Source organism: Astatotilapia calliptera, chromosome 3 (assembly GCF_964374335.1).
Source record: "Astatotilapia calliptera chromosome 3, fAstCal68.1, whole genome shotgun sequence".
NCBI classification, from domain to species: Eukaryota; Metazoa; Chordata; class Actinopteri; order Cichliformes; family Cichlidae; genus Astatotilapia; species Astatotilapia calliptera.
Genome location: NC_137424.1, coordinates 62,373,974 through 62,401,428, shown reverse-complemented (window position 1 = coordinate 62,401,428; position 27,455 = coordinate 62,373,974). Strand labels below are relative to the sequence as shown.

Below are 27,455 nucleotides of genomic sequence, written 5' to 3'. Positions count from 1 at the left end.
ATGTTTGTAGTCCAGTCCAGTCTAGTTCTTTCTTGTGTCCAGCAATAAAACTGCCATTTTGAGTTCAAGTTTTACCGCTACATTGAGTCTGCATTTTGGGTCCTTTCCTGACTTCCATAACAGCTCTGACAGAGAGAGAATATGTGAGCGTCTGTGCCTGTGGGTTGTGTTTTTTTTTTTTTTTTTTGTTTTTTTTAAGTTAAACTAGCTTGAAAGATGAGTGTTAAACCATAGCATAAACCTGAGGTTGATGCAGCCCAAGCCACCCCAGACTACTACCCCCAAATGAGCAGGCTAGCAAACATGATTCTCTTGTTAACAAATAAAACAGACTACCATGAACATCAACAATGGATGTCCGCCTCCATAACTGCAGGTTGTGAAAATGTTTTTCAGCATTCTCACCAATATACGGACTTGCAAAAACAGCTACAGCACTTTGAACCATGTCAGTGAGGTCTTTTAAGGAAGTTGCAGTAGTGAAGAGTCCAACAGTGTGTATTGTGAGATGGTAGTTCAGTTTAAGAAGAAATTATCTTTAAGCTTTTCCAAAACTGTAATAATAATGTGAAAAGTTTCCCCAAATTGAAAAATGAGATGCCATGTCACATATCAAGAGCCAAAAAAACCCCACGCAAACACTAATAACAGGATTATACTTACTACTTTTTACAAATCTCCTTGGCATTCTTCATGACATGACTAAGACATCTATGAAGAATTGGAGCCTCAAAGTCTTGTTTCCTTTCCCAGAAGCGGTGTTGTAATAATGATTTATTGTGTCTGACAGATTTTTTTTTTTTTTTTTTTTTTTTTTTTTTTTTTTTTGGGGGGGGGGAATGCTAAACAGCTATTAGGGCCATTGATCCATCACAAATGAGCATTACAGGTGACTGCATGGCTTTGTGCCCAAAGGCCCTTGTAACATCGGTCATAAGTGCCTCCAGAAAATATGTGACAGAGGCAGTGATATGGTCGCTTGTCAAATATTTAGCCACTGGTAGGGGAGAGCATGTTTTCTGTGGATTCCTTACTATAAGTTTATGAACATAGAAAGGAGGCGAACCCTTCCTTTTTTGATGATACTGCCTGTAGCATCCAAATAAACTATGTCCTCCTGACATCGGCTCTGAAAAATTTCAATGCTCCTTTAAAACCATAAAAGAACACCTTTTGGGTGTAACATCACTTTTTGCAATACGTCATTTGGGTTGTTTTTCTTGTTTTCTACCATTACCTGGAGACAAATAATGTCATTGTGATGAAGCTGACTTTTCTTTCGTATTTCCAATGATATGATTCTCAAGACTTGAGCAAATTTGGATGATGATGTTGCACAATCGGGGTGCAGTAATGAAGTTCCAACTGATCTCTCTTATCAACTCTTACTGGTCTTCTTTTCAGTTCGTAGTGGTTGTACACACATTCCAGATCTTAGCAATTGACTGTCGCCTTCAGATCTTCCTCATCATCAACAGTGTCTGGACAATCCTCGAACCTGCATAACCCAGACACTAGAAGAGAGGGCCCTTTCTTTTTGAGTCTAAAGCCTTGACTCTATGCCTTTTTGAAAGCAAAATAACAATATGGAAACACTGTCCACAGTCCATCTGAAATAAGACTGGTCCACTAGTCCCATGCATCCTCTTTGTGATCTCTCTTTTTTATTTTTTTTTTATTTTTTAGATTTGTCCATTCTTTCCTTTCTTAAAAAAAAAAGTAGGTTTAAGTGGGACATCATCAGACAAGTTGCTGTTAGACTAAAAAAGAGAAATTTGTGAAGAGACTTTTTTTCTTTCTTTTTGCATATATACTATAATATCTGTAAATATGCTTGAAATACTAAGGTATTTTAAGCAAGTGATTTTAGTTAGGAATATATTGCAATAATTTATGTTGAGAACTGTCATTAAATATCAGTTATGTCTGAGTTCCCAGGCCGCATCCTTCGGAGGGCCTGACCTTTGTCTACGTGGTCCGGGTGCTTCTAGGGTTACGTTCACACTGCAGGCAAAAGCGCATCAAATCCGACTTTTTTGACCCTATGCGACCCATATTCGATCATGGTATGAAAGTGTGAACGGCTCAAATCCGATTTGGGACACTTTCGTATGTGGTACTGAATCCGATACATATCTGATGTTTTAGAAAGTGATTGCTGTTTGAATGGTCATGTCGCATTAAATCAGTCTTTTACGTCACTGACACAAGACAGACGCCACGTGCATGCGGGCCGCTTTGAGGGTTCACACTAGAGCGCGCTTGCTGTCACATTTTATTTTAAGTGTGAACAAGCAGACAAAAAAATCGGATTTGATCAAAAAATCGTAATTGAGCATTAAGACCTGCAGTGTGAACGTAGCCTAAGACTGAGAAGGCCAAAAGTGCGAGGCTGTGAAATGGGACGGTCTAGCCTTCAGATTTGTGTCACCAGCTGTCACGGTGGAATTCAATTAGGGCTGTTCGATATGATGATAGATAGATAGATCTATCTATCTCGTTTGTTTCATGCAAAATAAACTGTTTACGGCAATATTGTTTTTCATCGGTTTGATGGCCACTGTAGTGACTATATTATTTTCATAAAGTTCTCTTTCTCATATATTTAAAACAACCACACTACAGACAGGCAAGCAACTGCTTTTATATGTTGTCGTTGGCAACAACAATCATGTGGCCCTGCCAACCTTTCACAATAAAGCTAAAGGTCCAGTTGAGATTTTTCAAAATAAAATGAAACACGTGAAATCCGTCAGGATGCTTGGCGTAACACTCTCTGAGCCAATCCTTCATTAGGCTCTCCATCATCCAGCCTTGCTTATTGACTTATCACCACGATTTATTTTGGGTATTTTTCCTTTGATATTGTCAGCCACTTAAAAATCACAGTTGGTGGAAGCTTTAGTCTGGATGCTGTGCAGCTCAGAACACACGTAAAATGCGTTTCTCACGGCCACTTGTTTTCAATGTGATGGACAAGTTTTTATTAACAGTCAGAGTGAGAGGCAGGTCAAACGTCAAAGGTACTCATCCATATTTATAATATCATTTGGCTCAATGGAATTCAAATTCAAATTCAAATTTTATTTGTCACGTACACAGTCATACACAGTGCGATATGTAGTGAAATGCTTGGACAACTGCTCGTGACCTAAAGAGAACAAAAAAGGAAAAGGCTATGAATAAGATAGGAAATAAATATGAAAAATTAAAAAGGGTAAATTTAACTAGGAAGGAATAAAATATAAATTAAGGTTAAAAATGAAATAACTGTACAACACAAATTAGAATGAAGGGTAAATTTAACTGGGAAGAATAAGATAAAATATATAAATTAAAGTTGAAAATAAAATAACTGTACAACAAAATACACAATACACAATATAGAACTATATAAGAATGTATGAAGAAATCTAAATATAAATAAATATATACACAATAACAGCAGCTGTACAAGTATTAACCGGAAATGAAGAATATAGTGACCAGTGTTGTGCAAACTATCTTTGTTTGAGTCAATGTGCAGAAGTTAGCAAGTTTTTCCTCGTAGTCGGGACACAAAGCTGTGCGTGCCCCGACGGACAGGCCTTTTCGTCTCATATCAAAACACCACGATGGCCCACCTCTAAAATCTTCAATTTTCACTTCGGTAGCAATTGCTTTAGCCTTCAGTCTGATCTGCACTGTAACATCGCAGCCAACTTCTCTCTGAGTGTTCACCCAGCCTTTGTGAAAGTTTTCATGGTTGGGCTATCTGCTATGATTACCTGTGAAAGCTTTTGTTGTCTTCTTGCATTGACTCAGTTCTTCACGCTGGCGTCTCCACTGGCTCCCCATCGATTAATTTATGCCAAGACAACGTGCAGCAACTAGATTTCCTTCTTGAACCACCAGATTGATTGCCTTTAACTTAAAAGCTGCATGATGCTTTTCTTCGAGTGTTTTCCATGTTAAGGAGGACGAGTACAAATTACTGATTTACAAAAATTGTAAAAGTGCAATGGATTTATTGCACAATTTCCTTGGACCTCTGTGAACTACTTATCAGTTTTATTGGTCTGCAGTTACCAGACAATGTTTTTGGCGGCATGAAAAAAAACATACATTAGCCGCCCCATAGTATAGGCCACAGTCTTCAGTGTGGAGAAAAAGTAGTGGCTTATAGCCTGAAAAAGACAGTAAATGTAATGTCCAGTAGTGGGTGGTATAGGCTTGTGTACTTTCCCCCCCTGACCCGTTTGGCACTGTAGCAATCAGACTTCTTGTCTGAAGACGAAGAAAATGCCCAATGGAAGTATTTATTTAATAACTCTATTTTAATATTTACATTTTCAGCTATTATCAATGGAACAGCCATGAATGCTTGATAGGAAGGTAAAGACGTAGGCAAGAGGCGTTCAACAAAAGGAGAAAAAACAGAGGGGATGACGGACAGTGAGAAAACACAATGAAATTCCCTGGATTACCTGCTGGAAGAAAAAACAGAAAACAAGCAAAAGAGAGCAATGCAGTAGGGAGACCACAGCCACAACCTAGATAAGTATAAGTAACGGTAAATAATAAATATTGGTATCAGCACAGCCCCTCCCGAGAAACCTCAGTCTACATGTATTTAAAATTGAGGGGTGGGAACCGGCAACAGAGGTGAGGTTGAATACACAGACCATCCCTTGGACGCGGTTCAGTCTGCCCAGCCCCAAGGCTCTACGTGTATATATTATGAGAGTGAGTAATGTTGATATCTAGGTTGGCACAGGTGGTCAGAAGGGGACATAGGAGGAATGCCTCCCCTGCACCCCAAGGCCCTGCATGTGTGGTGGTGGGAAGAGGGAGGCAGCTGGAGATGGGGAGGGATGTCAAGGCAAAGTACACTCTCCATGGGGCCAGCTCCCCGCTGACCCCAGTAGGCACCCCTGTTCCATAGAATCCACCAAGGGCAAGGGGCCCGGGCCCATCCAGACAGGAGCCCATATTAGCAGCACACCAAACCCCACCTCAGAGGAAAACACTCAATTATCTCCCTGACTACCTAAGACGATAGACTCCCAGGTTGGGTTTATTCTCCAAATCTGTACTAATTTTAAAGTTAATTATTTTTATTTTTTGGAATTCTGGGGAATACTTTAGCACAATAAAAATGAAAAACAAAAAACTTTAGAAATGAAAGGACCTTGAAGATGTGAGTCAAAATGATAAAATTGCACATCAAAACATATTAAGGTAACAGAAAGGGGGGGGGGAATGGATTTAAAAGACTGGGTCTTATGTCGGCAACTTCAACAGGCCATTACTTTGAAAGGCAAAATCAAAATGACTTGATGTTGACATGATATGAATGTGAGGTTGTATACTGTTGATCAAGAGTAAAGGTATGCTGTGGAAACTGCAATTTTCCTTTTTAGAGCATTCTGAAATCATTGAAAAGCACACGATAGGTGGGCAATTTGAAAGGGCCATTACTTAGTGATACCATGTCAATATCAAGGCAGTCTGATTTTGCCTTTCTGTGGTTGTATACTGTATACTGCAATTATTCTATGGAAATGGCAATTTACATTTTAAGAGCATTGTGAAGTCATTGAAAGAGTTCTTCAAAAAAGAAAATTCAGAGGGATTTTACTTTGAAATCCCCAAATAAGATGGCCTTGATATTGAGAGGGCACTATTAGATTACAAGGTTATGTCATTTGGAAGATTGAATGAATTTGCTATTATCTAATTAGCAGGCCTTAAAATTCATTTAAAGTTGGCTTTCATTTTGAAATCAGGTTTCTACGTCTCTTGCCATGAGACCAGTGTTCTCAGGTTGTTAAAGTACGAATGAAGTAGTCTCACAATGCTTTCCCGCCTGTCCAAATCAACCAAAACCCTTAAAGCCTCCTGAAAATTAGTGTGAAACTTCATATAATATAGTAAAGAATTAAAATATGAATAGTCACAATATTAAAGAGGCTAAAGAGTATTGTTGTCAGTGAAAGTAGAGTGTGAGGCAAGGGCTCATCGTTATCTGGAAAAGAAACAAACAATTTATTGAAGAGTGTTATTTTATTTTATTTATTTATTTATTTTGTGTTCCCAGTCTGAGATTTATTCATTGATATAAAACTGCTACAGTATAAAATGCAACACCTCAATGCGAGATTCAGATTTAGAAAAATAAAAGATTTAAAATGATGACAGAAAGATGGAAAATATAAAGGAAACATTTTAAGAAACATAATAAGTAACTCTGATAAGTAATCATGCATCCCTAGTTGCACAGTAAGATGTGCTGTATTTCCATGATGACTTCAGGTGCACTGAGGTGGCAGCACAAGTTTCTTTCTCAGGGTGAATCTCACTTCAGGCATCTGCTTGGCCAACGAGGAGGTCTCTCGATGTGCTACATCATCGTTCACGTAGTGGAGGATGGAGACGATGTCTTCGCCCCTGGGACAGCGCTCCTTCAGCTGCTCACAAAGAGACTGAACGAACCAGCTTCCATCGACTATATGTCTAAGTGAAGCATGATCTTCAACAGTGGCCATGGCAACCAGAACATCAGCTTCCTCGGGGATGGTCAATGGTGAAGTATCATCATCAATCTCTATATCATTCATCTGCACTCCACGCTGTATGTTACTTCCTTGGCAGGCCTGGATCAGGAACACTTTGGGCTTACCGATGAGGACGGACTGGTCACACCCCCTGAACTTTCGGGTAATTTCTTTAATGGGGAGGGGGTTCCTGTCAGTTCCCAAAACTACACCCTTTTTTCCGTGACTCAGAATAGAGCAGATGAAAGCATCACCGTGCTCAAGGACCTGCTGAGGATCAACAAAGCTGCTGCCATCCCACTCTTTAAAGTTGAACTTCTGCAGCTGAGACATGTCTGCCAGGGAAGCAACAAACGTCAGTGCCTGATCCATCTGATCCTTGTTCAGGTCTTCACACATCAGCACTCTGAAGCCCAGACACCTGAACACCTCTGCCAAGCTTTGGGCGTCTTTATCTGTCCCTCTTCTCTGTGAACCATCCTTGAAGTTGTTATTGTTTATGATCACGCAGAGGCCGACGGGCCGGCTAATGATTTGATAAACATCCTGTGACATATTCCCATCGTGCTGACATGAAGACACTTGGACAGGCTCGGATAAAAGGGGGGTACAACTCAGCTGTAAACTCGCCAGCTGAGGGAAAGTTTCTTCAATGGCGCCATCGGTTTGCAGGAGGTTCAGGAAGTCTTTGCATTTATCTTCTCCTTTATTCATGATCTTATCCACGAGCTCAATGACGTGTGTCTCCGCATTTGCACTGTTGATGCTTTTAAGATTGTCCTGCTGAGAGATCAGCTTATTCTCATAAACTTTGTTGAGAATTAGCCTGTGGTCTCCGGACAGAATCTCATGAATGGCTGTCTTATTGCTCCTTATTGCATTTTGGGCCGACATGCTGAATGGTCAGTTGGAACTTCTGCTGTCCTTGAAAACGAAGCCTCGTTCCTGTTTTTTTTTTTTTTTGCCTGTCCCGTTTGGCTCTTTTGCCATCAGAATTGTTGTCTAAAGGCAAACAAAGAAGCCCAACGGATTTACTTTACCAAATTGACCATCCCAGCCTTGCCGTAATGGTCCATTTGATTCACCTTTTATTGTTTATTTTATTTTCACTTACTGAATACGGGACAGACTTGGCTGGGGGAAAGAAGGGGAGAAAGAAAGAGGGAAAGAGAAACAGCTGAGAAGAGGGACTGGGGAGAAGGGCAAAAAACAAAAACCAACAGAACGGGCAGAAAAAAAAATGCATATATCGATCACCTGGATCACCTGCTGAGAAAGAAAAAAGAAAACAAGCAGAAGAGAACAAGAGTAATAGAATAAACAGCATCACAATGATATATGGGAATATGACAGTAAATACTAAATGTTAAACATTATTGTGCAGCACATAAGATCAACAGAACACAGTGTGCTTTGAGGTAGGAGCCAAAAAGGGTGTAGTTTGTGGGTGTGATCACCCGTGTGTACACCTGTGAGCATGGACACGCTTGTTTTTTTTTAAAAGGTTCCTTCATGTAATGATCTGCTAGAGGGTGTGGGGGGGCCACAGCCCCGTCCTCCAGGGCATGAAGCAGATATGGAGGTGATCAAAACTCACAGCCAGCTGTGCCTGAGTGACCGAACCCCAGGCCGAGAGGCCGGGGGCACCCCACCTCCGAAGTGGCCCGAGCGAGCCCCAGGCTCCAGGCCCCGATAAGCGGCCGCCAAGGAGTGAGCCGGTGTGTACCTGGACGCCCATCCCCGGACACAAAGAACCACCAACGCACCGATGTCTGAGGGAGTCCGCCACTGGCAGGGGAAGTGGTGGTAGGGGGAGATAGGCCTCCAAACCTTGGAGGGCCTGAGATGTCCCCAGAAAGGTGGCGCCTGACACCCAACCTGACATATAGACACAGACATACAGGCACACACAGACACAAACATCCATCCCCACCCTCATGCTCTCATATGCACTTACTCCACACTCAACCAACGTGGAGACAGACATAAAGAGACGATGTACAAACGATCACACTCCCCAAGCGTACTCTACAAACCGGGTCTAGGTACCCTTGAGTGTTATTTTAAGAATTATCATCTAGCTGTCACCACACAACCCGTTCTCACTCCCGACGCGTAAAATAATGACGATTTGTCACGTCCCTTAACTTCTCATGCTGACGCCTAAGGTACCCTTCCACGTTTTTATGTGATGCTGTGGGTTGTCAATTCATTCCAATATGAACCCGCTCGCGGCGATCAGAGACGCTTCGAGCAGAGGCTCCAGCCATCCAGTTACTCCAATAATAACCCCGTCACGGCGAAACATGACGCCGTGAAGCACAATCTAACTGGAGAACCGGGGACCCTCTCCGCGAACGGGTTTTTCTCCCTAATTTAATGCTTTCTTTTAATGACATCGTTAACATTTCTCAACAAAAACACGAAAGTATCACTGATAATTCAACAATAAAATCGCTTCATGTTGTGGCCATCACACAGTGTTTTCCAAACTGATTCACGATCTGAAAGTGCGCAGATTTAACGTACATAATCCTTTGTTAGGTTTATTATTTTCATTTCACACGTAAAACACATTTATAGATTCATTCACCACTCCTGTTAGTTTTGGACGCGCTCGGCTCCAGCCAATCAGACGCAACCTGTGTAAGCAAAGGCTGATGGGAGAACGGAGAGACCCATTTATAAGAATAAGAAAATGAGGCGGAACTGATTGATTCTAATGCAGGTATGTAAAAAATACATATATTTAAAGTAATACCTTGATGTGTGTTTCAAAGTTTGTTTTTTCATAAACGCTTCAAACAAACAGAGGTGACTGATCTCGGAAACGGTGTAATGTATTTAAAAATGGCTACAGCTACCGTCAGCATGCTTGCTAGGTAACGACTACACGTGTCTACTGCAGCATTAGCCATTTAATCCAACGATGATGGATTAAATCTATTACAAACGTTAAAGGACTTGTGTGCTGCAAAATACCCTCACATGGTGCGTAAAGCAGTTTTTGCGCTAAGAGTTCTGCTAGCTCTTTACAAACTGATGATGCTAACGTTAATTGCTAACATTAACCGGAGCGCCAAGACTGAAAATCATTTGAATTGCGTTAGTTATGTGTTTATGTCACTGAGTTCTGCAAAAATCTCTTTCCTCTTTAGCTTGCAAATGAGTGATTCAGAGGATCCCGAGCTGGAGGAAGAGCTTCAGGCTGCTGACGAACTCCTTCAAGATATGCAGGTAACATTTTTAGTGGAAACAGTTGTTAAAGAGGGAACACGCTTGTCTAATATTTTGTACGGAGTAAACGTTGTGTTATTTGAATTTTTTTTTTAAGTTTATGTCAAATTAAGTTGGTTAACTTAACATGTTTTATAATCTTTGCTTTAATCATAGACTGTATTTTAGGTGTTCCCTTTTTTCCTTGTTAATTGCGTAGAATGATGCACAGAGTGAACCTCAGCCAAGATCAGTGCGCTGGAAAAAACGTGACAGACAGGGAGCTTTTATTCCTCAAAGACCATCAACCAGTCGAAGTACTAGTTGCATGCCACGTGGTCAGTGTTCACACAACCATTGATTTTATCTCACAACTTGTTTTCACCAAAGAATTTCAGTAAGTAAATATTCTTCATTCCCCCCCCCCCCCCCCCCCCCGTGTCCAGAGAGCAGCATCAATGTCCACGTGAAGAACCTAGTTATGTTGCCAGTGTCAACCCAACAAAAGGTACTTTACCTTCTTGTATATATTGTGATTTCTGTTTACTTTTATATTTGTTGTTATAGTTGAGTTATGCAGGGCTTTTGTGGAGTCCTAAGAAACATACTGCCTAGAGTGTTTTTCAGAGTTTCTTCCTTTCTTTATTTTTTTTCTGTTAGTGTGTGGAACTGAGGTGCTTCGTCAGGAGCTCCTTCAGTTGTTGGAGGATGGAGAAGAGGACGCAGCCATGACTTGTGAGACATCGTCTGAGTCAGCTGCTACTCACTGGGCGATCAGAAATATGGTGTCCTCGCAAAAGTGGAAAGAGGCCAGGCCTTGTCTTATAGACAATATGTTAGCTACTCTGGATCCACAGTCACACCGTGTGTGTCAGTGTGGCAAACAAGTAGTTGTGAGGTGTCTGGACTGCCTGCCTCTTCCATTCCTTTGTGCTGACTGTGATATTGCAGTTCACACACACCTTGTCCTGCACAACAGAGAGGCAGTAACAGGAGGGTTTTTGCAGCCTTCATCAGAGTTTCACAAGCCAATAGGTACAGTTTTTAAGTCTTATGCATTTCTTGCTATGTATGAGTATGAGTGGGTGCTGTTATTGTATATTTATTGTGTATCAGTTAATTTCTAATTCTTTTTATATATATTGTGTGTTTTAATGTTAGTTTGGCTGTTGCCTGTGCAAAGGCCAGACTGTGTGTGACTGCCCAGCAGGTAACGTTGAGGTTTCACCCGGCGCAATTGTGGCTCTTGTAACCATAAATGGTAAGTTGCCCTTTTGTCAAACACTACATACACAATAGATGTGTTTGGAGGTTTTATTGCAAATTGTGCATTGCTATCTTGGTTTTAATTACCCTCGGCCCGCAGTATATGTGGGCACCTGTCAAAGGTCATTTGGATTTACCAGACCGATTTGAAAACAACATGAAAAAAATGAATGCTTTGAGCAATGACTGAATTTATCCTTATCCTTTCTAAAGGCCGTTATAACCTTGCACTGCCAGTGGTGAGCTGCACCAGCTGTAGCCTAATGTGGTCCCCCTCAGTTAAGGACATCCTGGGTAGTGGATATTGGCCTGGCACCTTAAATTTCTGCACCCTGTTTTCAATGGATGTCTTTCAGTCTTTCTATGACATTAAGAAGGCTGCACCAGGGATGTCACTTAAGGCATTTGTCAAAATGCTGGATGAACGAACAGCCCATTTTGGAAGGGTGAGTTTCTAAATTTGCTAAGTTTAAGGAAATTGTGCAAATCAATGTTTATGATGACTGTCCTTGAATATTCTGTATGTCCTCTATGTAAAACAATGGCCGAATATCAGCTGATGCCTTCAGTAAAAGTTTCTTGGAGTGGAGTGCTGTAAAGTTTGAGGTGGACAGGATGTGCAAGGAGCCATGCTTTAGCTGCCCTGCCTGCACTCCAGACATGCTTGCCGTCTCAGTTGATGGAAACCGCAAGTTTTATCGCTTTCAGTCTAATGCAAGGTACGTTATGCATTGTGTACATAAGTCAAATATGGATTTGTAGAAAAATGTATTTTAATGTTTCTTTTCAAACAACTGTCACTGTGTTCGTTCAGCACTTCAGAGCAGGGGAACTTTGAAGGTGTCTTCATTGAGAAAGATGAGGAAGTTGCTGAGTTTGTGAAATACATCCAGAGACACACAAATCATGTAAGATACACATATATATATATTAGTGCTGTTAGCGTTACTCTTGTTAAAATGACGTTAATGCCGTAACCATATACACATACGTGTGTGTGTGTGTGTGTGTGTGTGTGCGTGTGTGTGTGTGCGTGTGTGTGTGTGTGTGTGTGTGTGTGTGTGTGTGTGTGTGTGTGTGTGGACATATATGGATGGGTCGATATTTTTTTTTATTTTTCTCTTGGTGTTGTCGTAATACTATTTACTTTACTTTATCTTAATGTTTACTTAATTTTGTCACCATGTGTATTTAAAAAAAAACAACATGATTTTTATTTTGTGTTATCAGTGCTGTCCTGGGGAGATCTGAGGTCTTGTGTGACTCGAGGCTAATTCAGCTAATTGTTATGCATTTGTTTTAAAAAGTTTGTCCCTGATAGGGCTTAATCATGTCATATCTTTTATGTTAAAATCTTTGAGTGTATAGGTCCCGGGGAAAGGGTTGTGCGGATCTTCATCTTGGACTGCAGCAAAGGAGTCGTCCAAAAAGTCCACTGGGAAGTTGGATGAGGAGGGCATGGAAATAGCTGTTTGTCGCCACGGAGTCCTCTTAGCTGCATTGAACATGTTTCGAGGGGAGATCTTTGCTTACCCCCTTTTTCTCCAGAGGAAGTTGGCAGCTAGCATCCCAGGACATATTACGTTCCTTTGCTCCGATGTGGCCTGTAAATATTTCCCCTATTTAACCAAGGTGGCTCAGCAGTGCCCTGAGCTGAGGAACCTCTTGTCAATGCGTCCTTTTCTCTCCGTCATGCATGCAAAGGCTCACACTTGGAAATGCGAGGTATACTGCAGCTTGTAGTTTTGGATTAGTTTGAGACATTTTGTTATAAGGTTGAATGAATTCAGCAGTCATGTATTGTGACCTCCTTTCTATAGATCAAATGGGGAGGTGCGTTTCAGGATGGGGCTGGTTCAACAGTTGGAGAAGAGGTGGAACAAGTAAACAGTTTCCTGTCTAGGGCGGCCATCACAACGAAGTACATGTCTAAAGCAGGTGTGTGTCCGTGTCTGAGATTCCACTCAGTCTCCTGCTCATTAATTCTAATTTGTATACTAACTGAAATGCAGGGCGAACAGACATGCTGACCCTCCTGGCTTTGGGGTGGAACAAAAGGAAAGTGGAACAACTGGGCCGCACTTTGAGCCAGCGATATCTAAAGGTCATTTTTTCAACACCCATTTTAATGTGTGTGGTAATGGGGGGAAAACACCAGTACTCTTTTAATGTCAATATGAATGACATTTATGAATGCATTCTTAGATCATAAGGATCCTTAGAGAACAAGTGGAGAGCCTGAATGCGACCAGAAATGAGCTGGGTGTGGATGACGACACACTGCAGCAATGGGTGGCCGATGTGCAGAAATGGGCTGAAGGTGAGTCTCAATATAATGCACTCATGTATAACAATAGGACCCACCATGGCCTCATTAAAGAACTTAGAGTTAAGATCTTTCTGACAGTGTCAACAAACAATGAAAAATAAGCCTTGTAAAAGCAAATTTATGGCAGAGTTGTTGCGTTTCATCAAATTGGATAGAACCTGGGTTGAAATGATGTCGTACTAGTTGGTTTTATAAACCTGAACACCAACATACTTGTTATCTCGTGATTATCATGAGATAGCAGCACATGAAGGCTCCAGATGTCTTATAATGAATGTCATCAAGTCAGTGATTACAGAGTCCACTGTAGTTTGGTGACTGTTACTCATCCTGTATTCTGATTAATATTCCTCTCACTTAGAAAGTGATCTAACTGATGGCAGCCTTGGAGCGTTGCAGGCACGAATAGAGGAGCTTGTCGTCATCATCAGAGTGCGAACACAAAGTCTTTACAGACAAAATGGTACGTCCCAGTTTCTTTGAAACGGACCGTTTGATGCTCAGTTTGTACAGCTTGTGCAGCTACTTTGTAAACAGAATCAAATCAGATCCAGGTTTGTTTAAGCTGGATGTGATTTGTTCTAGCAAACAAATTGATGAGTGTAGATTAAAATGAAACTATATACATTATGTGAAGGTGTGAATTTTTTATGATTATTTACAGATAGCAACAAGAGGCGACACAGAATTCGCAAGGTCATCTTAGTTGAGAAGAAACGCTTGGCGGCTGCTGTTGACGACTACAACAAGCTCGCTGAACCAACAAAGCAAATCGTATCCAGTGATGCCCTCATGCAGACCGATATTTGGCCCTGGCAGAGCACAAGTGAACGTAAGCTCTTGATTTATAAATATCCTTTTTAAACAAGCTCCCAGTATCTGAGCAGTAGTTGAATGTTTTGTTCTTGAATCATAATATGCTGCTATGTTTTCCCATCTGATGTTGTTAAACTGTAGCTGCTGCTGACCTCCGGACAAAGAGAAAGGTCTTTGAGAAGGTGATGGCTGTGAGGCGCCTGAGAGAGGAGGAGATGATCCTTTGCAGGGAGATGCGGCATCACTGGACAGTGTTGCGAATGCGTTCTGTGGTGTTGGGGACAATCTCCTCAGACTGTAAGCACTTTATTTATTTATTAATTTTTTGATGAATCGATTGAAAATAAGAGCAGATGCTAAAGTCTTACTGGATCTTTTACCTATATCTAGATTGCTAGCTAACACTGCCTTCTCCCTTTTAAAAAAATGTTTAATTATAGCATCCTAATTCCTTGTGTTTATGAGGTGATGTTTTTTTTGTTGTTTGTTTTTTTTACTTTTCTCATATTTATTTGTTTTGTTCTTTTTACAGCCTCCTTTGTTGGCATGTCGGAGGATGCACAGAAGGGACTCTGTAGCCTGGTTTTAAAAAAACAAAGTGAACTGAAAGCTGAAATGCTCAAAGTAAAGGACGTGTACAAGAGAATCCTCAGCCACCAACCACTCCTGGAAATGGACTCGGAGGAGGACATTCCAGACGATGCCACTGAGAGTGATTTGAGCACTTCTGATGAAGACTGATTGTGTCATCATTGATGTTATGTTTGGTAAAATAAAAAGTTAATCACATCTCTGTTCAATGTGATTTTTCAACAGACATTTTACATTTTGAGAAGAAAAATGGAATTTCCTTGGTGCAGTTGTTTACCCTGAATCATTATTTCCCATCTAAGTTAATGACTCGTGCACATGTTCAGATACGATAACATAATTTAATTCATGGGATGCTTTCTGGGCTGCTCAAATAATCACAAAATTTAAAAGCACCAGGCAGCACACTCACAAGTAAATTTTTTGTTCAGTGTTTTGTCAAAGAAATCAACAAGTACAATTGAGATGTTTGCTGTAGTGGTGTGTTTGTTAAGAAGCATGCCAGCACACTGGTGAACTGACAGTCCCAGAATGCACCCGAGCCATTGACTCGCCCCAGAGCAAATGAAATTGCTTATCTAGAAAGACAACCGTCATCAAAGAAGTAAAAGAGTAGGAAACAAATGGTAAGGGAAGGTACTGTGGGGTAGGAAAGAAAGGCCAGAGCTGTGCAAAATGACCTCCAGCAGGCCACAAATGTGCACGTCTGCTCAAACGGTCAGAAATGGACTCCATGAGGGTGGTATGAGGGCCCGACGTCCACAGGTGGGGTTGTGCTTACAGCCCAACACAGTGCCGTATGTTTGGCATTTGCCAGACAACACAAAGATTGGAAACTTTGCCACTGGCGCCCTGTGCTCCTCACAGATGAAAGCAGGTTCACACTGAGCACTTGTGACAGTCTGGAGACGCCGTGGAGAACCTTCTGCTTCCTGCAACATCCTCCAGCATGAGTTTGGCAGTGGGTCAGTTTTGGTGTGGGGTGGCATTTCTTTGGGGAGCTGCACAGCCCTCCATGTGTTCGGCAGAGGTAGCCTGACTGCCATTAGGTACTGAGATGAGATCCTCAGACCCCTTGTGAGACCATATGCTGGTGCGGTTGGCCCCGGGTTCCTCCTCATGCAAGACAATCCTAGACCTCATGTGGCTGGAGTGTGTCAGCAGTTCCTGCAAGACGAAAGCATTGATGCTGTGGACTGGCCCGCCCATTCCCCAGAACTGAATCCAATTGAGGACATCTGGGACATTATGTCTCGCTCCATCCACCAACTGCACCACAAAATGTCCAGGAGTGGGCAGATGCTTTAGTCCTGGAGTCTGGGAGGAGATCCATCAGGAGAGCATCTGCCACTTCATCAGGAGCATGCCCAGGTGTTGTAGGGAGGTCATACAGGCATGTGGAGGCCACACAGACTAGTGAGCCTCATTTTGACATGTTTTGAGGACATTACATAAAACCAGATTAATGATTCTGTATTGCATTGATCAAGGAACCAACCCAATAGGAGCTAAAGGAATCCTCTTGACATTACTTCACTCAGTAAGTTTATACTATGTTTAATGTGCATTTTCTTCATCAGTTTAGAACATAACATGTTAGCGCTCCCTGGTCCTTTTTGGAGACAGATCCTGAGACAGCAGGCAGCTTTGGAGAACTCATGCCAGCTGTGGTAATTAAGGAATACTTTGATTTAATATTGATTTCATGACAACTATCCTCTGGCACATATTCCTGGATATATATAATGACATAAGTAAACTCCCATTTTAGAATCATTGCCTTCTTTGATCTGACTTATTGCCTCAGACTTTGGCCCTGTGTCCCCAAAAGTATAGAAAATCCATGACACTGAGTAAGAGGCCTTTATCATGTTATAAGTGAGAGAGTTTGGTGTAACAGTGGTTGAACATGCCAAATCAATCCACAACATACTGCCATTCCCCAGCTGTAACCTGCATATGCATCAAACCAAAATCCAGTATCATAGCCACAAAAAAGACATAAAGATTAGGTTAAAAGGGTTGTCTCATTTTGCCAGATAGCTTCATCCCAAAAAAGATAAACATTCTTCAAAAACAAAAGTTTGTGAATATTTGCTGTATTGCCAGGCCTAAACCAACCTGTTAAACTTATCAAATTATTGTCATAGATACAAACCTATTGATTGAAACAGAATAATCCATTGAAGCCTCCATCATCATCCACAATCACTGTTACTGTTCAGATTATTTTATCTCTGTTTTCCTCTAGAATGTTTTGAAAATCAGCATTTGATCAACAGACTTTTTAAAAGTTTATTTTGATCCTATTGTTTACGTGTGTAATTGCATTTTTATTGAAATTATGACAGGAAAACCCTCAATCAAATTGTATCTTTGATATCTAATAATAATATTAACAATAATGTTACATATGTAATATGTACACAATAATATTGTGCAAACAAACAAGAAAAATAGCAAAAAATGTCAATTTTTTTAAATACCCTGTATATAAAGACCACATATGACCACAACTCCAAATGTGCAATTGTCACTGCATCTAAACATGACACATTACAAAAAGGTAGAAACATATAATATACAATATGTTCTGAAGCTGGTACTGGTGCAGTTAACTTTGCTTTAGGCTCCCATACACAGTAGGTGTTACTCACTATACGTGCAGTGCAGTATTACTTTACCTTGTAATATGTTATAATAAGCAAGTCACTTCTATATTTATGAGGATGTAGACAATAATGTTGGCTGATATGTAAAACTATGAGATGTCGAGTGCAGGGAAGATATTATTGATCGATCAGATTCATGAATATGTTAGGTACTTAAGCCACAATTAGAGAGTGAAACAGAGACTGACACTGGTTGAAATGTATAGTAAATATTTTATTTTGAACTTTTATGCTGAACTACAAGCTGTGAACTGTGCGATCTCTGCGACCTGTGGTGCCTGGTTTACTGTGTGTAAAACTGCGCAGGTTCCCATGTGTCATCCCACACTTTGCCACTGTCAGGAGAAAAACATAACAAACAACAACGACAACCACACACAAAATAGGACAATTTAGGTTGTGACACATGACAATTTTTTAGGATGAAATATCTTCTATATTCATGTCATGCTTTATACACCTTCATTGTAATATAAATTAATCAAATCAAGTCAGAGAGTATTAATATATGTAGTAGATGTCAAGCAGGACCACAGCAGCAGCCACGATCCATTGGAACCTGCTGGATGAGAGAGCACAGAAACTCCAGGGAAGAAGTTTAGTTAGTAACATGCATGAACTGCATTACTGAGACATGTGTGTTTACAGATGGTGGTGAGGGAGAGGGGGAGAGTTTTCAGTAAAAGGAGACGTGACTGCATCTTCAACCAATACTGAGCCTGCATAACCCTGAAAGAGACAGAGAGAGAGGGGGGGGACACTAACCCCCAGCAGTCTGGTCCTATTACAGCATAACTAAGGGCTGAGCTGAACCAGCCCTAACTATAAGCTCTATAAAGAAGTAAAGTCTTATGCCTACTCTTAAAAGTGTTGACCATGTCCACCTCCAAAAACTCATAATGGACTTTGGAGGTGGACAGCTATCAAGCTCCTCACAGAAGAGGAGCTCGATAGCTAAAAGCTCCCAATTTACTTTAGTCCAAATACATGAATTCAAATTGAGTTGATAACTATTTATCAACAATATGAATGTCTGTTCCCATCCAACAAAGTTGTTACTACATACCATGTTGAGCAAGGCTTCCACTTGACTTTAACTTCTTCTTTTTCCTGAAAAACATGATATAAACAAACAATTAATTAAGAAAGACATGCAAGTTGCATACAAAAAGGAGCTTATAAACATTTGTGTACTATTGAATGGCTCAATATATTATACAATTAGTTTACAAAAACATAAGAACCACTACAATGCTTGTACTGCCAGCATCGAGTGCATGTCAGCAAAGCAACACTGCTTACATTGTGGCTCACAAGCAAAACTAACTGAAGCAGATGTTACTGAATGGGAAGGAGCACCTCCACATCAATCACTCCTTCTGAGCATGATGTCAGGAGGACTTTAAAGAACGTAAACATCAGGAAGGCAGCATGACCAGGTCGTATCAGGTGGTCTGTTATTATTTAATGTCCTATTTGGAGTGAAATCCTGACTCAGTGGCTGAATTAGTGTAGATTCATCAAATACAAAAGCTTATGGATATTCAGTCAGGCACAGTTCAAATCCGGGAAGTCCAAAGACGCAAACAAATCTGCACAACAGCAGGCTAAATTACTTACATTTACAAATCTCCTGTCTACTATCTCTTCATATTTGAAAATCTTCTGTGTACGGTGTTTTTGGCATTCTGAAAAATAACAAATGAAATATTTACATGAGTTCTGTAAAACTGGAAAAAATGCAAAAATTAAGAAAAAGAAATCTTAACAAACTTAACGAACATGTCATGTGTTTCGTACATTTACAATACCATAACGTCTAACCTTTCCTTGTCCTTTTTTTGTTTGGGACATCCGAGGTGTACACCGTAGAAATTGAGGGAGATGCAGGATGTGGAGATGGAGAGGAGGATGCAGGAGAAAGCAGAGATGAAGAGGAGGATGCAGGAGGAAGCAGAGATGGAGAGGAGGATGCAGGAGGAAGCAGAGATGGAGAGGAGGATGCAGGATGAAGCAGAGATGGAGAGGAGGATGCAGGAGAAAGCAGAGATGGAGAGGAGGATGCAGGAGGAAGCAGAGATGGAGAGGAGGATGCAGGAGGAAGCAGAGATGGAGAGGAGGATGCAGGAGGAAGCAGAGATGGAGAGGAGGATGCAGGAGGAAGCAGAGATGGAGAGCAGGATGCAGGAGGCTGACAGAGGGAAGATGTTGGTACAGGCTCTAAATGAAGAATAAATTCCTCGTTTAGAGCCTCTGGGTCTGGGACTGGTCCAGCATCGACACTGTCAGCAGAGGATGGTCCAGCTGCTGGTGTAGAACTTTTAGCAGGAGGTGAAGCTTGTAATTCTGAAAAATTTTAAATATTAAACATTCATTAAAATGGGTTGAAAAAATGTACAGTACACATAAACACATAATAAGTAGTGATTTGCATGTTTTCAGTTAAGTTTTTACTAAAGATACAACTGGTAAATATTGGCATCAAATAAGTCATCTCGCACACTCACTGACCCAAATAATTCAGTACAAGTGCCCTCTAGGGTAGTGTGACATCTGTAGTGCTTTTCTACATTATACATTAATAAATTAATGAGTGTGACTATAAATCCAGATAGATAATGACTTTTTCCTCTGATGACACTACTTTCCTGACTTTGTAGTGAATAACATTTGACACTTCAAGCTAGTACTGTGACTTAGGAGTTTTGTACAATGGTGATGCTAACTACCTCAGGGAGGTAATCAGGTAACCTCTTAAGAAGTATATAAGTTATTTAAGAATCTTGGTGTTCATATTGGTAACATTATATAACATTTGTTATACTAGAAAGTCTCGAAGAGAATTATCAGGTCTGGTTTTCGTGAAGATTTTTAAAATTACATTTGTATATACATGAGTGTGAAAGACCATACTATACACACACACACATACAAAATTGTTCAGGTGGGTAACACCAGAGGTTCAGTATGGCTAGCTTTGGTGATGTGACCGACACATGGGGAGGTAATAAGGCAGATATAACACTATTTTCATGTTAGCAACAGGACACGTAGGGCAGCTGTCACCTCACAGCAAGAAGGTTACTGGTCTGAACCTTGGCTGAATAATAGAATAGAACAGAATAGAGTAGAGTAGAACAGAATAGCTGGTGACTGTTAACTATCCTCATCCTCACCATCTTGTTTGTCTCTATGTACCCCGTGATGATCTGCCTTCTTATCTAGGGTGTACCATGAGTATCACCCAAAGACAGCTAGGATAGGCTACCTGATAAGGACACCTGGTTACAGATAATGGACAAAGCATATCTTACTTCTCAGAAGGTGTTCATAAAGCTTCCTCATCTTCATGAGGATGTCACGTGCAGCACCTTCCGCTGGTTCGATCTGAGTGATCACGTCCCCTGCTATACGGCCCTTACGGTCAAACTGTCCAAGAAACAGAATTGGTTGGTAGCCCAGGGCATGTAGCTTTGAAACCTGCAAGAACAACAAAGAAAAACATGCAGCCAGTCTTTCATGTAAGCAAATTGATGTATAACAAACCTTTAAGTTTCACATCTTTGTTGTTTTATTGTTGTCGATAGTTAAAAAGTATTTATGGTGACCAAACCTGTAAATGTATGATAAAATCCATCTTGAAATGTTTTGTCTCTCAGTTAATAGCCGATTAAATTAAAAATCAGAAGTAGCTTGAATAAAAATAGTTTTTAACAAGTTTTTTCTAGTTTGATGTCTTTAGTGTGATGATGTTATTCTGATGTGAATAACTTTTTTATTTATGCTCTTTTATAAATTAATATTTTATGTGTATATACATGTCTTGTTAGTTTCTTACTTCATGATATACAAGAAAACATTGACAACTGTGATTAATAAAGAATTGTCTACCAGACCAACCACTTATTAGATCAGAACTTTTAAACTTACTGACAACTGGGCTGAATTAACCACCCTGCTCGCATTTCTGTTTTTTTTAACAGAGGCAGCCCAGTTACTGTTTTTAAACTGTTCTTGTTTTTTTTTCAATCCCTCCTTTAGGTTCAGGCTGCCCAGGCATCCACTGCATGTCTTCCTGTTGCAGGTGTTTGGGGCCTGACAGGAAGGGCATGGTTTGGTTTTTGGCTTTGTCATTTCTGCAAATGAAAATGGAACATGTAGGGATTATTTCAGGTCTGTTTTGGTGAAACGATTACAAAAATAATTTATGACCAAAGAAATAACTTATATTACGAGGCAGTATTACACCATATTTAGAAGAAAAAAATCAATTACGAGATTAAAGTCATTAATATTGAGTTAATTACGTGAATAGGGTTAAAAAAAAAACCCTGAATTGATTACAGAAAAGATACATTGCTAAAATAGAGCAGTACTAACATTAGCTGGGTGGCCAAGCAAGTGTCTTACACATGAGAATACATCACAAAAAAATTTAAATAAACTTTTGCAGAAGTAGTTCTCTTGGTACACAGACTGCTCTGTGAAAACATTTCAAGTTTAATATCAGTTTAATATCACTGAAATTAATATTTCAGTGAACATGCAAATTACCCACAGTTTATCACAACTTACTTAGCTAGGATCTGCCTCGTGTCCAGTCGAAAACTTCGCTGCAGGACCGTGAGTTGAAAGATACATTTACTACGACTCCCAAGATGCATTGCAGTAAAAACCATCCAATCGCCTTGCTTAAGATCTGTTGACGTGTCGCTAAAGGCGCGCTGTAGATAAATATTGCAATTTGTAAAAAATAAAATAATACAATTTGCATTTTTTAATTACATAATTAAACACTGGGCCAGTTTAATTTCGTATTATCGCTGGTTATTATTTTAGAGTAAATAAAGGAATAACGGGTAGCACCAAGCTGTTGTTATCTTCATTTCCATAGCGACGGCGGTTGAGGATTATGGGTAGTGTGCAGTTACGGGATTAGTGCGTCTGCGTAAATTGGTCTGATTGGCTGGAGCCGAGCGCATCCAAAACTAGCAGGAGTGGTGAATGAATCTATAAATGTGTTTTACGTGTGAAATGAAAATAATAAACCTAACAAAGGATTATGTACGTTAAATCTGCGCACTTTCAGATCGTGAATCAGTTTGGAAAACACTGTGTGATGGCCACAACATGAAGCGATTTTATTGTTGAATTATCAGTGATACTTTCGTGTTTTTGTTGAGAAATGTTAACGATGTCATTAAAAGAAAGCATTAAATTAGGGAGAAAAACCCGTTCGCGGAGAGGGTCCCCGGTTCTCCAGTTAGATTGTGCTTCACGGCGTCATGTTTCGCCGTGACGGGGTTATTATTGGAGTAAATGGATGGCTGGAGCCTCTGCTCGAAGCGTCTCTGATCGCCGCGAGCGGGTTCATATTGGAATGAATTGACAACCCACAGCGTCACATAAAAACGTGGAAGGGTACCTTAGGCGTCAGCATGAGAAGTTAAGGGACGTGACAAATCGTCATTATTTTACGCGTCGGGAGTGAGAACGGGTTGCACCACAGGTCAATTTTGGTCTAACAGCAGATTGCTCTTTAGGTATAAATACCACATGTAGCAGCCTCAGAGGACTGCAGACTAACATGTTCACAGAACTCATCTTACCTTTTTGTGTCTGTGGGTTTGTGACTTTGTTTGTCTCAGGGCTCAAATTATTAGCGGCAGGTTCAGTGTCTAAAAGAAAATGCCAGAGATGATGTGAATTTCAAACGGAACAGCGGTCAAGCATTTCTTGTAACAACTACAAAATATGTTTTTACAACTGCTCCTTATTTACAAATTATCCCACTCAATGCTAATACTGTGCATACTACAGTAATATTATGTGTGATATGTATGAAGGTGTGCAGTTTCATGTCGTAATGAGAAAATTAAAACTGAATCTCATACAACTAGATTCCATCAGCACAAACAGCACTGATGAACATAATTTCTACTATTGGTAACTTAAGGTAAGAGAAGCTGGAAAACTGATGTGTGGTAGGAAAGTGAGTCAGTACCTCTCTTTTTCTTGAGATTTTAGATAACACCACATTGTTCTTTTTTGAATTAGTCAGTATTTAGCTGTATTAACTAATAAGGATTTTCATTATTGTTATGGCCCTAGCTGGGCCTCCTGAAACTGCCCTTGTGTGGGCGTGGCGTTTTTCTCCGCCTCCTCCTCTCTTGCCACTCCTACCCCCTCAGTTTCTCTCACTCTCCTCTCTCCCCAGGAGACAGCTGCTCTTGGTTAGCCTCGTTTCCCACCTGAATCCAGTCAGCAATCGCCTCTGAGGCTATCTAAGCTGGGGATGAGCTGTGAGCAGGGGGTTTTTCTCTGGTGTTCCCACATTGGGTGTCGAAGTTGTTGGGAGAAATCTTATAGTGTGGAAGCAGTGTGCAGTGTAACTGCTTCACGTGAGTAGTGTGGGCTTGTGGGCCTCGGCAGCAGTAAAGCTAGCTGCTGCTAGTGACAGGGTGAGCTTGTGGGCCCCTGGAAGTGCCTCCTCATGGTGTGGAGTTTTTGTTTGGTTGTTGTGTTCTGTGTTGTTGCAACCTTTTTCCAAGTGTTATCGGTAAAACGGCAATGCCGGCTCTTTATGTTAGTCTTTATTATAGATAATCTTATTTTATTTACTAAGAACACCTGTCTGTTCTCCTTTCATTCTGTTCTGGACTCATTTGTTACTGGTCCCCTCACTCGTATGCCTAGAGCCTTTCGGGGGGGACGTAACAATTGTAAACATTTTATTTTTGTTTCAAACATGACATGTTATACCTAGTTTCATCTTCCAGTAAAGAAATTCCAACACCCAAAACTGCGGAGTCAACACAGCAGTGATAACAGCCCACAGCAGGGTGTGGTAACTATATAATTTCTTATTGAGATATTGGAACAATAGAAATACAGAAAGGTAGTTCTATATGTTTGTAAATTCAAATTATTACAGGTTTGTTGCAAAAATTGTATTTAATGAGTTAAGCCAAAGACAAATAAAAGGAAAGCAATAGAAATTAAGGTTAGGAAAACAAAACCGGTGAGAGGGCCTCACCTCATAACAATCACCATAAATAACAATCTGTTTTCCCTTTAAAAATCACCCTTTTTTGGGAATCCCCTAGATATGCCCTGCTCCGACCCTATCAGACTGGATCTTATTCCTCAGGTTCAAACTAACAAATTATCATGTTTTTTCAATAGGCTTGGGCCCACACTTCAGGAAGGGTACCTAGAATGCAAAAATCACATACTGGATAAGGCTTTAGGGTGGGACTCTCGCTATGAATAGAAACATAAAACAAGTAAAAAGTAAGACAAAGAAAGTCACTAAAGAAAAGAAATCAGAAGTAAGACAACAAAAACAAGTTGAAAGACAAAGGAAGAAAGTTTAAGAAAAAAAAAAAAGAAAAGCAAGACATTTGCCTTATCACCCACATGGTTAAATTTCTGATGTAATCAAAAACCAAAAAACGTTATTGTTATGTTTTTTAAGTTAATTGTCTCATGTTTTTATTTAACAAAAAAGCACAATACACCACTTTTTTTTTCCCCCAGAAACGTTTTTTAGTTTTATTGAAATATTTTTTAGCACAAATGAAAATCATTAAAAGCTTTCAGAGAACACGAAGTTTGATTAAAATTGCTAGCTTTACATATTAATACACATGTGATAAATCGTTTTACAAAACACGAGACCATGCTATCATTTTTGTTTTGATTAGAGCTATATAAAGCAAGTACATCATCATAAGTCTTTCCATGTGATTTCTGGGCTAGAAAAAATATACAATGCTGCCCACTGTAGACAGTGTGGCTTGTAGCTTTGATGGAAAAATACTCGATTAGCATGCTTTTTCAAAAACGTTACAATGCTTTTGGGGTAAAAAGGATAATCTGGTGGGAATCCAAACGAATCATAAAAAGTAGCACCTCCATCTTCATCTAAAGAAATAGCCAGCCAGTGAGTTCCAGGTTTGTTCCTTGGATCTGTATTTATGATCATATATGTAGGCCGTTTAAACAAGCTTTTGAGTAATGTTAATAATTCATCTTCTGCATATACTCCAAAAAAAAACTATCGCCCACTAGCAGTCTCATAATACTGTCCAATTGGTGATTGTTCATAATTCAATTAAAAAAAAAAAAAAAATGGTGAAACCTCAGTAATAATCAACCCAAACTTGTCTTTTGGAATTGATCTTGAGAATGGAATCATAACAAGCATAAACGATCAATGTGGTTGTGTGAGGTAGAGGGACTCTGAAGCGCATTTCAAGTCTCAAGTTGCCATTTATCACCGGTGACAAGGCCTGACTGTCATCTGAAGGATTCATATTGAACACAAACAATGTATACCATTGTTCAAACTCCTGTCTGTCAATGCACAAGGACAGATCTTTCAGGTTTCTCCCGGTAGCAGTGTACAGGCTGTAAAACTCTCTTATGGAGTGATTCTCAGCAAAATTGGGTTGAAACGCTTTGGCTGGCATTTGCTTAGTCTCATGACACAAAGCCAAAAACTCTAGATTGTTATGCTGGAAATTGAAAGGGCATAAATCATATCGACCTGTAAAACCCTTATGGTTAACCATGCCTATGACTAGGTAATGGGGAAGTGAGCCCAGAAACAGATTCTCATGATGTGATATCCGCAAATTCTCGGGTATTGAAAATGTTTTTTCATTAATCTGGGATATGGGATACAATGCATTCGCTTGCATGAGAGTGGACGCGTGGCCTACGCGTCCAGATTCAGACCGCAGTCTGCCTGTTAGTGACCTCTGGCATAGAAGAAAAGTGTCAATAGGGCCTTTTCCTGTGAGACAATACGTGTATTTTTATTTGGGTAAGGTTTCACAAAAAGTTGTTCATATACTTTTCTTCTTGTTTTTTTTAATTTAGAAAACAAAGTCTGACAGCTTATTGATTTTTGTTTGTCTCAGTCTACATCCATGTTGGCATGCTGAAGGAGCATAGCTCAGGTATTTTCCAAAGCAATTGTTAAAATTTACAGATTCTTGTATTTAAAACAATACTTTTTCATACAGTTGCATCAAGTCCTACATTCATATCATTTTAGGAGGTATAAATGAGAAAAAGTGGCCTTAATCCTGTTATCCGGTATTTTTTTTTTTTTTTTTTTTTTTTTTTTTTTACTATCACATACTCAGTGTGTATTTGATAATAGGTTGTGTTTTTGTTAATTCTTTTGTTGTTGAGTTTTGGAGGAGCATAAAAAGACTCAAATAATAACACATCAATTTTAAAATTACTATTAAATTGAAAATTATTTTTTAAACAAAATAATATTTCAGTGGAGTCATTTCATTCCGCTGTAGTGCAAATAACATCACACATGGACATTTAATAAATATGTTTTAATAATGTTTTTACAGTTCAAACAAACTTACAGCTTCTTTTCACAGAGCATTAGAGACGTTGTGGTTATGCTGCAGATAGTTTTCAGACGAAGAAAAATGAAGAAGAAAAAAGACTTAACCAACAATATAAATATGAATGTAGAGAGATACTGGGGTTTAGAAACCCAACAGACATCTTCAGTTTACTTCTGAGAAATTTCATCACTGACACCATGGCATGTACAGTGCAGTGGTTAATGTACATTATTGAGCTGCTTGGTCTAAAAATATATAGCTACATCATATGTTTGTTTTTTCCACAGTAGCATGACAGGTGGTGAATAGGACACTTATCTAGAGATATATTTTTCCAGACAGTAGAATTTACTGGTGTTGCGGGTTCAGATATTGAGGGTGAGCACAAAAACAATCATGGTCCAGACGAGCTTCGGTCAAAGAATGATTTTAATGAACCCACACATGTGCGGGGAGATGATCACTGGACACAGCAGCAATCACCTGCCTCCAGCTTTACAGAAACAATCATTTTATATCAGGGTATTGTTTATGACGCCCCTTCATTGCGTCAAAACACATACAAAGCACATACAATGATATTGACGACTTTCGACATGAATGGAAAGAGCCTTCTCTCCGTCTCGAGGCCAGATGCCGACTCTCACTT

At 40.0% G+C, this 27,455-nt stretch overlaps 3 protein-coding genes and 2 long non-coding RNA genes across 5 annotated transcripts; 4 read left to right on the top strand and 1 right to left on the bottom strand.

Moving 5' to 3' along the window:
* Positions 1-6,043: 6,043 nt before the first annotated feature.
* Positions 6,044-8,384, bottom strand: LOC113013489 (caspase-8-like). The gene has a single exon (XM_026154462.2). The coding sequence runs from the start codon at positions 7,428-7,430 to the stop codon at positions 6,291-6,293; it is 1,140 nt and encodes a 379-aa protein (XP_026010247.1). The 5' UTR covers positions 7,431-8,384; the 3' UTR covers positions 6,044-6,290.
* A 438-nt stretch (positions 8,385-8,822) lies between these two features.
* On the top strand, positions 8,823-10,165 carry LOC145422287 (uncharacterized). The gene is made up of 3 exons (XR_013903560.1): positions 8,823-9,264; positions 9,695-9,773; positions 9,973-10,165. It is a non-coding gene; the product is annotated as an uncharacterized LOC145422287 (long non-coding RNA).
* Positions 10,166-11,812: 1,647 nt separating this feature from the next.
* On the top strand, positions 11,813-12,870 carry LOC145422282 (uncharacterized). Its single transcript, XR_013903555.1, has 3 exons — positions 11,813-11,926; positions 12,387-12,743; positions 12,839-12,870. It is a non-coding gene; the product is annotated as an uncharacterized LOC145422282 (long non-coding RNA).
* Positions 12,871-12,878: 8 nt separating this feature from the next.
* LOC145422278 (uncharacterized) lies at positions 12,879-14,952 on the top strand. Its single transcript, XM_080293429.1, has 3 exons — positions 12,879-13,122; positions 13,224-13,338; positions 13,709-14,952. The coding sequence occupies exons 1-3, from the start codon at positions 13,042-13,044 to the stop codon at positions 13,828-13,830; spliced, it is 318 nt and encodes a 105-aa protein (XP_080149555.1). The 5' UTR covers positions 12,879-13,041; the 3' UTR covers positions 13,831-14,952.
* A 1,074-nt stretch (positions 14,953-16,026) lies between these two features.
* On the top strand, positions 16,027-19,661 carry LOC145423432 (uncharacterized). The gene is made up of 2 exons (XM_080295862.1): positions 16,027-16,294; positions 19,286-19,661. The coding sequence occupies exon 2, from the start codon at positions 19,311-19,313 to the stop codon at positions 19,659-19,661; it is 351 nt and encodes a 116-aa protein (XP_080151988.1). The 5' UTR covers positions 16,027-16,294; positions 19,286-19,310.
* The last annotated feature ends 7,794 nt before the right edge of the window (positions 19,662-27,455 follow it).